Consider the following 16580-nt stretch of genomic DNA (forward strand, 5'->3'; position numbering starts at 1 on the left):
CAGCCTACATAATACACCGAGCCGGCACATTTTGATCATATCTATAAATTACCTACACCAAGCTCATAAAAATACACAACCAACCCAATCCCCAAACACACCCTCATCTACCTCAACTGATAAGACAAAGAAAATCTACAAAAATGTACCTCTTTCAACCACTCCTTCCCTTCCTCCTCCTAACCCTAACAGCCTCCTCCCCGATCCCAACCCCTCTCACCCACGACGCAACAGCAGTAATAAACGATCTCAGCAAAATAACCACCGACCTATCCACCCTCACACAAAGCATAGTAGCCTACAACGGCGGAATCCCCGCAGCGCTAGACATCCAGGTTAAAGAAATGGCCGTAGAAAGGGACCTCGAGCAAGCGACGAGGGACACTACCGCTGCTACGCCGTTCACAGTGAATGAGAGTGCTACTACGACGAAAGCTCTGTTGGGGTTGGAGCCGGATATTCGGACTGCGCTTGTGACGTTGGTTCAGAAGGTATCCCCTTTCCACTTTTCTTGTGTCTATGTCGTTTGTAATGGAGATCCAATTTTAATATGCTTTTAGAAACCTCTCGTCGATGAAGTGAGGATAGGTTCAATCGTGAGAATGAATCTAGTCAGCCTTAGGACCAAGACTGGTACTCTTTCTACGGCATTGCAGAATAAGGCGACTGTGGTGGATAGGGATACACTTGCTACTAAGACGACGGAGTTGAATGCCGGCTTTGATAGTGCTATTCAGGCTTATTCTTAGGGTTTGAGTCTTACGTGCAACGTTGGTTGTGGAGAGGTGTTGGCTTGCTCGGTTAATACTTGAACTTCTGAGTTACGTTTGCATACTTGAATTTATTCAATTGAACTACTTTTATATAATTATATTTCCAAAAAAAAAAAAAAAAAAAAAAACCAGAAGTCATGAAACCCATACATATACTCAATGTTAACAGAAGACCTCGCATATGAATGCCAAACTCAACACCATCTTCAAAACACTCTAATCCAATTATTTAACCTAAACACTACCACCACCAACCCAACAACAATAACACCCAGTAAGATAAATCAACCTGTCTTAAAATTCACCGGTCCAGCCCATCCCCTCATGCCCTTCCCCTTAACCTGCAACAGCAACACAATCAAAACCGCCCCAACCACAATCCCCGCCATAGTCCCAAACTGCCTCCTAGCACCCTGTTTCTTCGCCCACTCAACCATAAAATAACTAACAATGAACCCACCAGTCGTGCGTCCAAAGTTAACCCACGCGGCAACCTCCCCACTAGCCTCCGGGTAGCTATCAAGGACGTAGGCATTTATGGCGACGGTAACGATCATGACGCCGAAGACGTACAACCCCCATCCCAGTGCAGTGAGCATGTAGTGATATGCTCCTTCGAGGGCGAAGCCGAGTAGGATTATCCCGGCTAGGATGAAGGGAGTTGCGAACCAGATAGCGAGGAGACGTGCTTCGGGCTCTAGACGGCCTTTGTTGCGTTTTGTGGACAGTTTTGCGAGGTAGTCGTGGAGCCAGTGGCCAGTTAGTTCGCCGAGGATGGCGGCTATGACTGGGGTGAAGTAGAAGAAGCCTTTCTTGTGTCAGTCTACTTGTTGGATAGTTTTCATGGGGGTGATATATGTGTGTATGTAAGGATGTAGTGACGTACCGATTTGCTTAGGACCGAAGCCGTATAATGGGCCTACAAAGATGGAGAGTGTTGTGTTGACGCCTACCACCCAGGCGAATGTAAGCATGTAGTAAATTGTGGATAGCAGTACTACCGGTTTCATGATTACGGTGATGGGACGCATAATTGCGTCTTTTGGGGTGTTGATGATGTACCCGCTCCGCCGTTGCTGGATGCCCAGCATGCGTTTCCATCGTGGGGCGTCGGGGATGAGTTCTGGTTGATGATTTTTGCGATCGTAGTATGTTTCCTCGACGAAGAGAATGATGGTGATTAGACAGAGACCGGTTTCGATGCTGTATAGACCGAAGGCCCACTGCCAGATTTGGGTGTTGGTTATGAAGGCTGCGAACATTGGGCCCAGATAGGGCGAGAGGATGATTGACCCGGACCAGATGTTAATTTTGCGAGCCTGTTCATGCAGGAAGAACATGTCTTTGATGAACATGAGGCCACCCTGTTAGGGTTAGGGTTTGTACGAAGACAAAGAGCATCAAATCTTGGCCCACTTACGCCTTGTGCAACCGTGGAGAAAAATCCATTCAGGATCCGGGCAGCCTGCTCTTGTCAGAATGATTCTCTGTAAATTGCCAAGCGCACATACCATGAATGACTCGAACGATTGCGCTGCAGTACACCAGATTGCGGTAGCAAGTGCCAACAGCACAAAATAAAACAGCACCGGAAGACGACCGAAGTATGCAGACAGAGCGACAACGACGGGACCACCGACACCCAGCATAAAGATATTACCAGCCTGTGAGTGGTTGACATGGTCTTCTGTCATATTCCACTGTCTAGCATTGATTTCAGTTAGCATTTCTTGTGCATATGTCAATGACCAGATTCTTACTTAGCCTGCTGGATAAGCGTAACCGCACCCGTAGCACTTCCATAGTCCGGCAGAAACGCAGTCGCCGAAATAACGAAAAGAATAAGATTCTTCCTGAACGGCGACCAATTAAGCGGATCATGAGGAAAGTTTGTGGGCTGCGGGATGAGCACGGTCTGGCCATCATCTGTGGTTTTTAGGTTCTGATTCTGGGTACGCGACGTGTAAAGCATATAGCCTTCGCGTTCCCCAATTTCCTCCAGGTCGATCACCGGGCGATCTTTCTCGGTGTCTGGAGTCTCTGGTGAAGAATGTCTAGCGTCCATTGCGCGGTCTCGGATGTATGATTCTCACAACTATGAATGCAATGGCCCATGACCTAAGAGGGGAGAGGAATGGGAAGAAAATGAAGGAAGGCGATCCTGCAGATCATAAAGTCTTTAGTTATAAATTTATTCCTTGTGCTGTATTTCCTCCTTGTGACACGAAAGTCAACATGGTTGGACAGGGGGCCGAGGGTAACTATGCCAAGTTCCTAACGCATCTCGTCTGTGGTCTAGGTGCGGTATTACAAGTGTACGTTAGACGAACACAGGATGATAAATGACTTGAAACCTCACGGAGGTGATCTGAACCAAACTATTATTCGGAGGTTATGGTTGAGTCTGAAAGTTAACACGCTCTAGCGTCGGTAGTAAAACGGGGATCCCGACGGTTAACCAAGAAAAGCCGGAGGCTAAAGACAATCTATAGGGACCTCCTCGTTGTTTCCACGGTTCAGCCGTCGGGCTTAACGTTTACTCGAATGACAAATACTAGATAGTCTTCCCAGAACATCTACCATTTGCCACTATAAAAGGCTTACATGTTCGCAGGTAGGTAGTATTGGAATGCAGCAGCGTAGCATAGCCAAGACAATCAAATGGTTCTACAACATGTAAGTCTAGAGGCTATAAGCATAGTCTCATTCTCAATACACGAATCATAACCAAGAACAAAACATCCAGATGGCAACCCACAAACATCAAGTAACTCAGCCCTCCAAAAATGACACATACATGAGCCAATGAAAAGGATTACGAGATTAGTTACTTGGACCCCCGCTGATCGACATCCACGTCAGATTGGATATGGATCTCCGTCGTCTTCATTATCCCCTGGCTCGCCTCCTCATCCATGATAGGGTCCTCACTATCACCATCACCCTTGTCCCTCCGTGGAGTAGCCCAAGCATCTCCATAAGTACCTAGGGTGTAATCCAGACTGCGACCACCAAACTCTGCATACCCTTGGCGGCGCCCATATTGGTTACCGGGGTGAGTTCGGGCACGGGCAGTGTTCCTTTTAGAAGGGCGTTTGTGGAGCAGAATGTTGACTAAGGGTGTCATGGCGGGGATACATGCGGCGAGAATAATGAGATACTGCTCGATGGAGGTCCATATTGAAAGGTCAACGGTGTCCCATGGGAAATCGGCTCGTTCGGTCAGTGAGGAGATGTTGATGGTCTTGACAATCGCAGCAGCCATGGCGCTGTTTGATCAGATTGTGGTACGGCTACCGTAGAAATAAATACTTACACAATTCCCAGCGAAAGCACACAACTCAGCCCAATCTTCACCTTACGGGCCATCTGCAGTCCGGCAATGGTTCTTAATGGATATATAGCAAGCGCGAAGTCAGAAAACGCGGAGGCCGCTATATGATCAGTACCACGGTTGAAGTAGGAAAAGCCAGTACATACATCCTTGGAAGAAGGCATAATTCTTCTGCACTGTCGGCGGCCAGCACGACCCTTCGATACTATCATCCCAAAGTTTCTGGGTGGGTGTACACTGGCCATACATAGTGTATAAAGAAACCGTATTGATAACGGTAAGGAGAGTAATCCCCCCATAGATGGCTATTTGGTGATGCTTGGCCTGCCCCATAATCCGTAGCAGAAACAACGCAACAGATGTTTTACCCCAGTTCGTCGCCATTACATGAAACCCCTGCGACATCCAGTTGAACTTGGCGCTCAGGATGCGCTGTGTCTCAGTGAGTTCGACAGCATGTCGGCCGGTACCATGATGCACGCTGATGGTCGTGAAAATGCTTTCCACCGTCGCGCAGACCTGCCACTGTCAGGAAGATGTCCATACATAATCATTGGCAACCCTACCATGGCCAGTACAATAAAGGCATCATCCCACCCTAGAGGCCGAACAATGCGAGCACGAGTCCAGATCCGCAGTGCGACTAAGATTGTGCACACACTGAACAGTGGCCACGCGGCGACCTTGATCACCCATTGCCGGCTCTCGCCATTGCTTGGTGGTGTCGTATTGCCCATTGCAGTCTAAGACAAGATATTTGGAATTGCAATAGAGACTGATGCCGCGCAGCAGGGAGCTCCATGTCTAGCGCTGACAGGGGCCCGCCAATACGTCGATTTATAAAAGTCCAATTGCCGACTATGTGCTGTGCTACCTCACTAGCTTATTAAGTATTGGTAGCTCAGCCAAATGAGTCTAAGAAGCTTTTGTTCCATTTATCAAGTCTGGACTAGAATCTAACTTCACTCGCCAAGAGGCCAAAACAGAGAATGGCTGGGTGAGATTGGTCCACGTCCCTTAGGGCACGGGATGGATTTGGAATTGACAGGAGGATTGGACCTACAAAGCGGCGGTAAAAGGCATCTCTACTCTAGTGCAGTTGCACAGGCAGGGAGTCTTGTTCCTTTGAATTGTAGTATATAATGGGCGAATGCGCCACACCAGGTTCCAGCACCGTTACACTGGTTTCACGTCGCCTAGAAGGCGGCCGATTTGAATAAAGAAAAAGGAAGACTTGTGCACAGCAATCGGTCCCCATACTGTTAATCTTGTGCCTTGTAACGATCGCCGTCCGCTGTCTCTTTCAAGGTGGACAGAGAGTCATCGCAGGACCTGATTCGACAACGCCTGAATTGACTCTTACTCTGCAGCTACCTGGCGACATGCCACTAATAATCATTCAGTTTATTCTTGTACAGAATTCAGGATTTCGGTATTCTCCGAGGTGATTCGATACTTCGTCTGCACGGCTCAACAGATAGAACGTGTCACTACGCAGGATGTGTATAGTATACCACTAGAAAAGGGTATGCTCGCTATGATCAAGTCAGATGGATGCGTAGATGCACCGGAAAGACTAGATGACGCTGACCAGGCTGGAGAGCATAATGGATGTGTTTTCAAAAGGTACAGGAGGTGGAATGAACTGCGTAGGGAGCTTTATTTCTATTTATATAGAAACAACTATACGAACCAACAAAATGGCAATTTATAGAACTCGGCGCAACGAGGATATGCACCTATCACAGCGCTAAGATCTTTTCAGCTGCGTGCTCCGCGACCGTGACAACGTAAGCCGAAGGGTTTGTAGTGATCATGCCCGGGAAAATACTAGCATCCACAACGAACAGGTTGTCCGTTCCGTAGACCTTGGTATTCAGATCAACAACGGCGCTGCCTCCGGCGCGACCATCATCTGTACCTATTTTGCAGGTTCCTATCATAGTTAGCGACGTCATTTAACAAGGCATAATCGCAGCTCACCCATCCAGTGGTTAGCCCGACGGGTTCCGGCGGTTATTGGCATCTATCGGTGTCAGTTACGTCGAACAACCTTTCAGAATTTACCACTCACAGTCTTGACAAACTCAGCGATAGAAGTGTTCCGAGCAGGGTAGGTCCAGGTAAGTCCTGTTCCGTTCAGGGCCCTCTTCAGGTTCTGGATTCCCTGGATCACAGCGCTGACGTCGCTCTCGTCCCGCAGGAATGGCAGTGTCGAGACCACCGTGTCCAATCCTGCAGTGATGGTCATGCGGCCACGCGAGGTTGAGCCGCGACCGAGGTACTGGCTGATGGTCATGGCGTCTACAAGGCGGTTAATATCTTGCACTAATATTTCACATAATAGCGAAAACGTACGTCCGTCAGGCGTATCGTGACCGCCTTCCACCCGAGCAGTCCACTGTATCTGACGTTTGATGCCATCAGAACCGGTGACTTCGTCGAAGATTCTACACACGTTAGTGTCATGACGGGTTTGGTAGACGGACAACCTACATAGGACCAATATTAGGCGCAGCCTGGGCGAAGATCCCGGTTCGATCGTCTACCAAGGTTAGTGTCGGACAATTCTTCCGGTCATGACTACATACTCAGATAGCTCGTCGCGTCGCTCTCGATGGGGGTCTTATATGCCGCTTTGAAATCATAGAAGACAACATCCGGGTGAGTCACCACAACATCAGTCTGTAAACATCTTATTAGCATGACATCGGTCTCCCCCGGATACACTAAGCACTCACATTGACATGATCGACGAGGTTCTCGCCAACCGGCAGTTCGATCCACTCCGATTCGGCAATCATCGTCTCCCCGTCAGTTGAGCTCTTCACCACGGACAGCTGGTCCTTCGGACCGATGCCACCTATACACTATTAACAATAACTCCTTAACAATATCACCAGGCTAAGCGTACTTCTCATAAGGACCTTGGGCGTTCCAAAGGTTCCCGCAGAAAGAATGACACGGCCCGTGTTAGCAGTTACGTTGACGGTACCCGCATAGCCACCATCGAGGGTTGCCTCGACTTCAACTCCAGTGATACGTCCGCCCTCACGAACAACCCTCTTGACAGTCGTGTTCGACCAGCGGGCAAAATTATCCCTCTCGCTGGCCGATACCAGATACGTCCCCATGGGCCCTCCGCGCTCACCTCCAGAGAACATGAAAGGTGCGTGGCCAAAGGTCTTGGTCTTCTGGGCCGGGACGTCGTTGAGCGTCACAGATGACCATCCTGCGGACTGCAAGCCTGTTTCCAGTATATTGGCTCCTTGCTGGTAATAAAGCTTTCCATCGGTGGAAGGGGTTGTGGTTCCCGGGATCCGCGAGAACACGCGGTCAGCAGCAGACTGCATATCGGATGACTGCCATCCCTCGGGGAAGTTGTAGTCCCAGTCCACAGGGTTTGGCTGGAGATTGTCAGCAATGGATCCAAATATAATATCTGGGTACGGCTTACCCTCCACCACAATCCCGCGTTAACGGCGGTGCCTCCACCCAGCACACAACCTGCCATCTGGTCGGTATCACTGCAGGCGATACCGTTGGAGTCGACCCATATCTGGTTGCACAGTCCAGGGACATCAAATCGCGTCAGGTTAGTATCGTCTAACCAGCTGGGCTTCATGGTGCCACCCCAGCGTCCCGATGATGGAGGGCCTTTCTCGATCAGGAGAACACTGTGTCCAGCCTCACTGAGCCGATCGGCGACAGGTATACCTCCCGCACCTCCACCAACGACAATATAGTCGTATGTAGCGCCGTCAGGTACAGGAACGGGAGTGGGCTCGTTGCCGCCGCCACCGTCACCGGAACAATCCCCGGGAACAGTCTTGTTAGCCAACTTGACCCAGTCCTCGTATGACTCACTGACTGCATTCTCATCCAGAGTGGCCGAGATAATACCCTGGTTGTCGTGCTGTACCAAGCTGATATTGTCCGGACAGGACGGGTTCGACGGGCTCTCCGTAGACTGCGCCCATCCTAGGACTAACCTACCCTTGCTTGTGGTCGCGTTTCCGGTTTGACCATCTTGGTCCCAGGTCAGACAATTCTCGCAACGGAAGAGCAACGTGAAATGAGTGGCATTGATGCTCGAGGAGATCTGGGTGACATTGGCGTCGCCGGTATAGACTCCGGGCATACTATACCCCGAGCCGAATCGCAGGGAAGTCAATACGGTGTCCTCATACGGATAGGCCAGGAACAGGAGATTGTTGTTCATGCCACCACCCAAGGAAATGCCACACCAGCCAGCGGACGAGGCATTTTGGGATGCACATTGCTTAGAACATCAGAATGTTTAGCGCCACTTCAGAGCGGTCACGGATAGTAGATATCCTCACCAGGTAACCGATGAACTCTGTCGCATCAGTGGTCAACGCCGAACCCGGCAGGGCTACACCGAAGACGAGACCACCCGTACCTGTACCAGCAGGTACCGACCACGTGTCAAACGTGATGCCCGTCTCAGAATCCGTGTAGGCAACCGGTGTGCCGGACTGGGCCCAACATGACTGCAACACTACAAAAGGGTCAGACGAAGAGAAACAACATTGGTTCAATAGTCTACCACTCACCGGTGCTCACTGAAAGGAATGAAGCGAGCAAACGGTTAACGAGCTTCATGATGAGAAGTGCCCAAGGCTTAGGCTCTGAAGACGAATGACAGCATTTCACATTGGCGGGATCGAGCCCTAGATATACGATGGCACCCACGGAAGACACCAGGAAGAATGCCCCGATACAGATGGTTCGACACCCGGCCCGCGGATCCATATTGCAGGGACATTGCCGGGCTCAGTAGTATCGTAACTGATACTGTAGCGCTTCTTGGCTCGATGGCGTTCTTCCATATTGACTGGATGACGCAAGGGATGTACCAATCGGGGTTGTGGAATGCTCTCCACCAAAGGGTGAAGACCGCAGGGATTACTGTTAAATGGCAGAATGTCGAACATTCAGCCGGCATCCGATATTAATTGCCTATTGCCATCACATGAGAAGCACGGCACTGGTGTTGCGGATAAATAATGTTATCATAGTTGACACCACGAGACGGCGGCCAGACGCCGTTTCGCGACAGACACGGAGACTTGGCATGAAACGCAAAGGATGAGACACCACATTGGATGTGCTGCTGGAGCAATTAAACTGCAGACATTATTAATGAAAGGGTATAATTTCAGAGTGATCGGCGCCTATATCAGCCATAGATAAGCAGCGGCAGTCCTGGAGGCCGTGGCAGATAAATTGCCGGAAAATCTTGGCCTGCAGAATCCATCATCAAGACGGCTGTGAAGAAAAGAATACCGACCGTCTCGGAAGATCTCACGAAACCTACGGGGCTCGTGCCACAGCCCAATTTATAAATACCTATACATCATATGGGAGCCATCATCATGCGTATCAATTGATTATTATCGACAAAGAATATCGTAGTCTATACACAAAAACCGGTAGATAGTGTACAGGGACTTTTCTCTCGTCTAGAGAGAAGTCCTGCCGTTCCGGAAAAAAATTAACCACCAAGGCCATGGGTCCGAAGGGAGCGTGTGTCCCCAGCAATCATATGTGTTTGCTTTTCCCCGCGGGATATGTTTGGGTGGTGGTGCGCCCGTGAGGCCCATCTAGTCATATAATAAATGATAGGGAAAGGTCCTTTAGTGGAGTTCCAAATCCCACTCTCAGAACTATCTCGTTCAACGTTTCGAGTCCTCCGAGTCCTCGGAATCCGTATCACCAGAGTCCTTGTCGTCTGAATCCTTGTCACCCGAGTCCTTGCCCTTAGAAATCTTGCCGTCTTTCGAGATCTTGATCTGGGGAATGTACCGATAGCGGTGCCAATTATCGAGCACCCACCACTCAGTGACATGTGCAGCATCGCGAAGCCAGTCCACAACGTCCTGTCCGTACTTCTGGTCAAGTTCGTTGGCCATATCCATGAGACTAAAGTGCTTAATGGGTTTGAGTTCAATCGGATCCTTCTCCAGATCGGTGAATCGCCACTCCAGATCGTCGACCAATGGGATGACCAAACGGAACGCCGGTCGCGCCGCCGAACGCACTGCCAGCCAAGTACCGCCGGTGTTCATGACGGTGAACTGCCAGTTCTGTTTTCCGTCCTCTTCTTGAATCAAGGGGCGGAGCATGGACTGACCTTCATACAAGGATAGGATGTCGCGCGCCGCACGGCCGCTGCCTTCGCTCAACGACCGCGACTCAATCAGCAAGTCCAAAATGGTCGGAACAATCTGATTACTGTTCACTGGGGTAGAAACCTCGACCGGAGGCAGTTTCGGGTGCGCAAACACAATGGGAACGTGGAAACTGCCGACATGGGGATTGTCGTAGGGTGTGACGCCGCCGTCGTTCGGTAGTGACAGACCATGATCACCGGCCATGACAATCAACGTCTCATCCGCGATGCCTTTCTCCTCCAGAATGCTAATAATCTCAGCGATCCAATTGTCGCCGAACCCGATCGTATTCAGGTAGCGGTTAACGTCATTGTTGTGTCCGGTCCACGACGATCCCAAGAACTCCTCGTACTCATCATGTGGCATTCCCCAAGGATGATGCGTGGTGCCGGTCAGATGGGTGAGGAAGAGGCGGGTGTGGCTGGCCTCCGCATCATCGATTGCATCGCGAATGTAATCCCGCAGTTCGGTATCCGCATAGCCATAGTAGTTGATTTCCTCCGACTTGACCGGGTAGTGCTTCGAGCTTGGGTCTTCCAGCGTCTCCTTGGTGACCTTGTCATGGTAGCCCAGAGCCGGAGTCAGTTTATCCTGGTTATCGTAGGTTTCAGTCACGGACTGCATCCACACGGAGTGCCACGGCCACGCAGTAAAGTCGTCCGTCTGGTTGGTAATATCGTGTTGCTGGCTCAACGCATTAAATACGTGAGGCAGGCACGGCTGGTAAATATGGTGTTTGTATTCGCGGTTGAAGTCGGTCACCAGGGGGGTCACGCCGCACAGCGTACCCACCAAGCTCTTCAGCGTGTAGGTACCGGTCGTGTGAGCGTTGCGTGCGCTAATACCGCCGTACGCTTTCCGGTCGGCGTGGAGCGAATCGTTATGCTCGAATCCGGCGTCAAACCCGGTTAGCCACTCGGCGGTGCGAGTCAGGTTGGAGAGACGCTCCTGGATCTCGGGCGGGATCTGCTTATCCTTGTGGGATTCTGCAATGCGATTCCACATGAACGAGTCCTTCTTCAAGGGAAAGACATCGCCTCGAGTACTCTCAAGTTTCAGCATGATTACATGTTTGATCTTAACACTGCCGTCCTCCAGCACGGGTCGGATGGAATCGAGAACTGGGTTTTCCCGGTTGGAAATTTGTAATGGGTCCATACTCGGTGTGTAGTGCAGGGCGAAACGGTCGGTCTTGTCCCAGTCAGAGAAGCCGGGGAGTCCCTTCTGCGGCATCCAGTCCCAACCCGGTGCGGGGTGCAAGGATGACCGCTCCTCTAGCCAGGCATAATCTCCCGGCAAGGCCGTCGTGTCAACCGGACTCTTCCGGTGTCCACCCTCCAAGAACGGGGTCAACGGTAAGGTGCCCGAGAGATACATGTACGCCGGCGCCCAGGGACGAAGGAAGCGGAGGAGCAGGAATAAGCCAAACAGACCCAACACGACAAATCGACGCATGGGGGTGTCCGTCCGCCTGCGCTCCGTCGGGGTCGTGCTACCAGTCCCGGTGTGCAGCAGGTGGTCCGATTCTCCATCATCACTCTTATCGTCCAGGTAGTCATCGACCGCAATCTGTTCGTAAATCTCCGGGTCCGGAAGGGGTTGTCGCCGGACACTGCCGTAGGCACGATGGAAACAGGGTCGCAGGCGCTCCACCAGAGCGCGGATGGGCCAGGCCAACACGTGCAAGATTCCACCCGTCATTCGATGAATGAATCCTGCCACGAACCAATTCACTGTCAGCAGAATACCTTCCACAACGAGAAAACCGGCCAATCCTTCCAGGAGGGTCCGCATAGCTGCGGCGTCGGCATGGAAGGATGTGGCCTGTCGCCAGTGGATTTCGGCACCGGTCACGACGTAGAACGAGGTATTGGAGGCCATCATTCCGGACATCATCAAACTATTGGCAGCGAAAAAGATCGTTAGTTTCGGAACTGTCCAGTCATCGCAACCTATCACAACATACGCACCTGATCGGAATAACGATGGTCGCGCCCACGACGGCCAGGGACCGCCACGGGACCCTCTGAGCGAGGGTCCGGAATAATAGCAGGATCATGACATCTTGAAAGAAGAATGTAACGCCCCAGAGTAAAAACTTGCTCGGCGGGAGGGAGTGCAGGTGGGCGAAGAGATGAAGGAATTTGGCGCCAAACAGCGAGATGAACGAGAGGGAGAAGAAATATCGGCGAGCAAATTCCCAGAAGAGATCGAATGCCTCCCCGGGCGAGGAGCGCAATTTGTGGAAGACGGGCACCCACCGATGGCGGAGGGCGTGCAGAGTGTTGGCGAGCTTCATGACGTTAATCTAGCGGTCCAAGCGATCACCACATGGCAAGGGAAAAGGTTTCTTTGGGTATGGAAGCGCAATCCAACTTCGGCCACCAGAAAAAGGAGCTATGAAGAGATGCCCATCGGAAACGCTGGCGTGGTTGTAATTTCCGGAGGGGTGTGAGGGAAAGGGAAAGAGAACAAGAAAAGGTCAAAAATCAAGGATAAACAGAAAATCGAAAGATTGAAGGAAAAAAAAGAAGGGAATCCGAAAGAAAGAAGTAAATCAGTCGATCAGTTAGTAGTCAGCAACGACGAGAAGGCAAGGGAAAGAAAAGAGAGAAAGCAATGGATTGTGGAGAGAGAGAAAGAAAGTCAGCATATGTAATGAGGAGACAAGAAACATCATCACCACCGCATGGTTTTGACCCGTACCAGAACGGAATTTTCCAATAATACACCGAGATTTCTTACGGGCCCATTCACTAACAATAGAGCCGCACAGCCCTGTCTGCCTTAACTTTTTCTTTTTTTTGCCTTTCACTTTTTTGTTTTTACCATAAACTAAAATGTGATTGTAGTTGAAATTTTTTTTTTTTGTTTTCCGATTTTTCCATATATTTCACTGTTTGCTGTACCGAATAATTCTTTGGCGCCTGTCGTGAAACTGTCTCTTCTCACTGGTTCACAAGACCCCTTTCCTAGCTAGACCCTTTTTGATCCCCTGGACCCACCTAACCTCAGTCATATCATTGGCGGATACTGTTCGTTTTAGCCCCCGGCCTACAGGGCTGGGGCATGGCGACCAATCAATTCCAGCGCCAAGACTGAAGACCCTGGCGGTGCATTTTCTTGCCGTCTGTTGTGAAACAGGAGAAGGAATCCAGTGTAAAGGTTTGGAATTCATCCGTCCAACGGTTGATAAGAAGCGTTCTTGATTGTCTACAGCGGATGGAACAATAGATTAGTTGACAATGATACTACTGAGTACTAGTAGTTAGTCTGAGAACGTGACAGAGGAGTGTCTCACTAGGTGAAATTCTTTCAGGAAAAATGTCGAGGCTACATGGCAAGCCCTCGGAATGGATGAAATGGGGTGTAATTTATTTCGGGTATGCCGCTAGGATGGAAAAGGCAATGTGACACACGGTCAACTTTCCCTGGAGCAAGTGATCACTTTCCATTTGGGGTCTTGAACCGAGAACCCATGGTCACCAATCACTGGATCCGCCATCCGCGCCTACCTGCAGGCGGCGTTCCCCGGAGTTGACTGTTTAGGACTTAGTGGCACCCGCAGGGCTTCCATTTTTTCTTCCATTGGGTTTCCTTTTTCTTGCTTTGTACGCACTCTGGAGTAGTAATATATGCACTATACTCCGTACCGATGATTATGGTCCAGAGATCCACTTCACAGCACAGAAAGGTTGTCTCACTTTCAGCCTGCGGAGAGGATGGTTAACCGTTAACCTCCCGGCGAAGATGCTATATTTATCGACTCAACTTGCTAGAGTATAAACAGATGGTTCATACATATTTTTGCTTATATTTTAAGTTTTTTCAGGATCGACTCCATCGTGATATCGATACTCATTCAGGAAGGGTCTCAGGCCACCTCTCTCCACCTTTTCAACCCAGTGACATCACGAGCGCTCTGTTCCGTCGGTTCCGTTCAGGGTAACTATACTTTTACACTGTAGTAGACATGGTCAGAAATACATCATCTTGACCAGGGTCCAGACTAACAGCGCCGCCGTGATACATGGCACTCTGACTGGTTTGACAGCAGAACCAGACGGCCTGGCCGTGCGTTAGCGTCTGACTTCTCCATGTTGGAGGAGACCCTGCGAGCCTCTGATTGCCTTATAAGATATGGGGAACAAGATATGGAAGGACATCCTGGTTGGTTCGTGATGGCACCCTGCGGTGGCCAGAGAACAGGCAACAGTTCCTCGGCAAAATCAATCGTGGGATTCAGCCCAGTCGGGCAGCCCTGGGATCTAACCGTCGATCTAATTGTGTGGCGGGTACAAATCCCTCCCCAATCCTTCTCCCTCTCTTTATTCTTCCATGGTCTCTTGATGATGGACTTTACCCATTATATGTCTGTGAATCTGTCCCATCTCTGAGATACCTCGAGTGCTCTCACACACAGAGACAGGTGCATTACTGATATCGAAAAGGGGTTAAAATGGAACCCACGACTAAATTAGTCCTAATAGTGCCATCTACTACGGTATTGTCAGTATCAGCAGGTATGTACTGTATGTAAGTGACACGTACGGAAAAAATACTACCTCCCGAGTCCCAACAGCCACTGCCAAGTGCCAAGTCGTCGGACTTGTCTCAGACGGAAGAGGAAGCGAATGGGCCAATTCGCTTTCGTCGGTCGTCTCCATCCTGGCGTTCAAGGCTCTTTTTTGGCCCCCGCCTTGGCATGGAACTGTTGGCAGTTGGAAACAAAACATACTACGGAGTTCCTCGACCACGGTTGTCTCTTGTACGGAGTATAAAATAGAGCTGTCGCGATCCATGTTTGAAACATCAGAGAGGCAGTGCTGACATCAAGAGATAACATCATTGAAACGAGTCTAACAGCATTCAACCCCACTACAATGTTACGTTAGCCATGGACTCGATGATGAGAACAGCAACAAGCTCCAATTTAACATCGTCGAAGCTAAGCTCCGGGGATTCCTCGTGCCATTGGGTGCCACATGGCATCACGAGACCACTTGCTTCATGAGCTCGTATATCAAGGTTTACTTTCTACCTTGATAAAGTACTAATATTATCTATTCAACAAAGATGCACAGACTATTTCACTACATTTAACCACAGTGAATTCAATCCAACCCCTACCCGACATGCAATGCAATGCAACAATAAGCAGGTCACACCCCCTCCCCCCAAAATATCTCCGACCGTAAGACACAGTCCATACTTAAAGTAAACTATAATCAAGCACGTTAATCAAATAATTGAAAGACAATTATTGAAATAAAAACAAGACTTCAAACCACCTTCTCCACCTCAATTTCCCCCCCTCTCCCAAAAAAAACCTTCTGTCTTCGGCGACCATCCGACAAAAAGGGGCAAATGGACGGAGAAAACCAGCCACTCTCATTGGTATCAGATCAACCCTTTCTGCCGGGTGATGGCGACAAGGTCGATCGGCCCTTCTTTCCCTTTCTTGAATTCGTTTCTTTTTTGAGTTCAGTTTGGGGCAACTATCTCTTTTTCTCTTTGTTCAGTTTGTATCGTTTTACTGTGGAGTTACTCATAGTATTCCTAGGATTTATCCAAATGCCGGCATGCATAAACATGAATGAAAATGTGGCTTTTAGTCGAGTTATAATTGGAATACTAGTCTGGTGTCCCGTCCCGCCGTCAGGACACGTTGTCCTTCGCCTGCTAGAGTTTAGTCGCTCGATCTGGTAGTCTAGCCTGATTTGGTCGAAGGCTGTATTAGGTAATCGTCATGGGGAAATCATAGATTTCTGTCAGTTGTACGGAGTATACGATTCGAGAGAGGTTGTTTTTATCGAAATAGATGTGTGTTACTGCACGAACGTCACAGGCGATATGCAAAAATTCAATCCTCGGAATGGAATTTGCTTGGAACTTGTTCGAGAAATGGATGTGCAACGGAGATTAACGAGGATATTCCAGTAACTCCGCAAGTATATATTCATCATCGCAGATGCTCTAGACGTCCACTCACTCATTGTCAAAATTGCAACATCACATTGCGTAAACGACCCGAACATATCTAAATATAACCCCATCTCATCAGGTTAAGGTTATCTGATCGACGCCCGAACCGGGATACTGCAGGGACATCCTCATGGATGAGATCTGATGCGAATTCCCTTACGCAAGCACCATGCCGTGGAAAAGTTACACGAGTTTCATTTCCGCCTGAAGAGCACTGAATGATCCCTTGCTAACTCAGTTTATGATGCTGCATACCAACATCCCATGCCAAAACCCCTGCAGGAGTCCGTC

At 49.7% G+C, this 16580-nt stretch overlaps 6 protein-coding genes across 6 annotated transcripts; 2 read left to right on the top strand and 4 right to left on the bottom strand.

Annotated features, from left to right (window-relative positions):
- Nucleotides 1–143: 143 nt before the first annotated feature.
- Nucleotides 144–749, top strand: BDV27DRAFT_152402 (cell wall mannoprotein 1 family protein; the record flags this gene model as incomplete). The annotated part of the gene is made up of 2 exons (XM_032071557.1): nt 144–491; nt 561–749. 2 exons carry the CDS (start codon nt 144–146, stop codon nt 747–749), a joined length of 537 nt encoding a protein of 178 aa, XP_031933325.1.
- A 308-nt stretch (nt 750–1057) lies between these two features.
- Nucleotides 1058–2838, bottom strand: BDV27DRAFT_140679 (major facilitator superfamily domain-containing protein; the record flags this gene model as incomplete). The annotated part of the gene is made up of 5 exons (XM_032069705.1): nt 1058–1581; nt 1660–2137; nt 2194–2238; nt 2285–2477; nt 2534–2838. The coding sequence occupies 5 exons, from the start codon at nt 2836–2838 to the stop codon at nt 1058–1060; spliced, it is 1545 nt and encodes a 514-aa protein (XP_031933326.1).
- Nucleotides 2839–3600: 762 nt separating this feature from the next.
- On the bottom strand, nt 3601–4844 carry BDV27DRAFT_140680 (uncharacterized protein; the record flags this gene model as incomplete). The annotated part of the gene is made up of 4 exons (XM_032069706.1): nt 3601–4042; nt 4090–4207; nt 4254–4626; nt 4674–4844. 4 exons carry the CDS (start codon nt 4842–4844, stop codon nt 3601–3603), a joined length of 1104 nt encoding a protein of 367 aa, XP_031933327.1.
- A 1005-nt stretch (nt 4845–5849) lies between these two features.
- BDV27DRAFT_152405 (cellobiose dehydrogenase) lies at nt 5850–8883 on the bottom strand (the record flags this gene model as incomplete). Its single annotated transcript, XM_032071558.1, has 11 exons — nt 5850–6043; nt 6091–6133; nt 6182–6411; nt 6466–6557; nt 6604–6652; nt 6699–6792; nt 6849–6970; nt 7022–7514; nt 7565–8389; nt 8451–8629; nt 8685–8883. 11 exons carry the CDS (start codon nt 8881–8883, stop codon nt 5850–5852), a joined length of 2520 nt encoding a protein of 839 aa, XP_031933328.1.
- A 614-nt stretch (nt 8884–9497) lies between these two features.
- Nucleotides 9498–12941, bottom strand: BDV27DRAFT_119849 (sulfatase domain protein). The gene is made up of 2 exons (XM_032064958.1): nt 12275–12941; nt 9498–12204 (listed from the first exon to the last, which is right to left on the bottom strand). The coding sequence occupies exons 1-2, from the start codon at nt 12601–12603 to the stop codon at nt 9807–9809; spliced, it is 2727 nt and encodes a 908-aa protein (XP_031933329.1). The 5' UTR covers nt 12604–12941; the 3' UTR covers nt 9498–9806.
- Nucleotides 12942–15435: 2494 nt separating this feature from the next.
- On the top strand, nt 15436–16520 carry BDV27DRAFT_119852 (uncharacterized protein). Its single transcript, XM_032064960.1, has one exon. The coding sequence runs from the start codon at nt 15672–15674 to the stop codon at nt 16011–16013; it is 342 nt and encodes a 113-aa protein (XP_031933330.1). The 5' UTR covers nt 15436–15671; the 3' UTR covers nt 16014–16520.
- The last annotated feature ends 60 nt before the right edge of the window (nt 16521–16580 follow it).

This window comes from Aspergillus caelatus (assembly GCF_009193585.1).
Source record: "Aspergillus caelatus strain CBS 763.97 unplaced genomic scaffold BDV27scaffold_5, whole genome shotgun sequence".
NCBI lineage: Eukaryota > Fungi > Ascomycota > Eurotiomycetes > Eurotiales > Aspergillaceae > Aspergillus > Aspergillus caelatus.